Genomic DNA, 552 nt, shown 5'->3' with positions numbered 1-552 from the left:
CAGGCCTTCCTAATCTAGGGGATATATCATTCGCCGATTTCTACGACTTAACAAGTAAAGTGCCGCTGCTTTCGCACCTGCTCCTGCTACTGTGGCTGCTGTCGCTATTGCAGCAATTGCTGCTCTTGAGGCTGCTGCTATGACGGCTGCTATGACTGCTACAGCTGCTGCTGCTGTTGCTGCTGTAAATGCTGGTGCTGCTGCTGCTTCTGCTGGGCCTCCCTCCTGTTTTTCTGTGACTGCCTGTGATGGGTTGCTGCATTTTTATATGCTTTGTCTTTCGCCTCCCTGTCAGCTGCAAAAGGGTCCCCCAGGGCCCTCCGGGGGCGCCCTTTTGGGATACTGCGACTTGCAGACGGTTCTTTGAGCCCTGTGTCTGCGTTTCTGCTCCTTTTGCTGTTGCTGCTGTTGCTGTTGCTGCTGTTGCCATCGCTGCTGTTCCTTTCTGCTGCAGCTCCGAACCAGGCTGCCAAATTGCACTGCTTCGTTAGGTGAGGAGAGGCTACAGTGTCTGCAGCAGCAGCAGCAGCAGCAGCACGACTAGCCGCAGCG

General features: G+C 55.3%; 1 protein-coding gene across 1 annotated transcript in view; it reads left to right on the top strand.

The window, feature by feature from the left end:
* Positions 1-552, top strand: part of EMH_0021640 (uncharacterized protein) — a gene marked incomplete at both ends in the record, with an annotated part of 4158 nt that overhangs the window by 996 nt on the left and 2610 nt on the right. Inside the window, one exon of the mRNA XM_013501811.1 lies at positions 356-491. Within this exon, the coding sequence (XP_013357265.1) occupies positions 356-491 (136 nt within the window). The remainder of the gene's footprint in view (positions 1-355; positions 492-552) is intronic.

This window comes from Eimeria mitis, genomic scaffold, assembly GCF_000499745.2.
Source record: "Eimeria mitis Houghton genomic scaffold, Emh_scaff766, whole genome shotgun sequence".
In the NCBI taxonomy this organism is placed as follows: Eukaryota; Apicomplexa; class Conoidasida; order Eucoccidiorida; family Eimeriidae; genus Eimeria; species Eimeria mitis.
The sequence above is the reverse complement of the archived record's forward strand: the minus strand, read 5'-3'. Positions and strand labels throughout refer to the sequence as shown.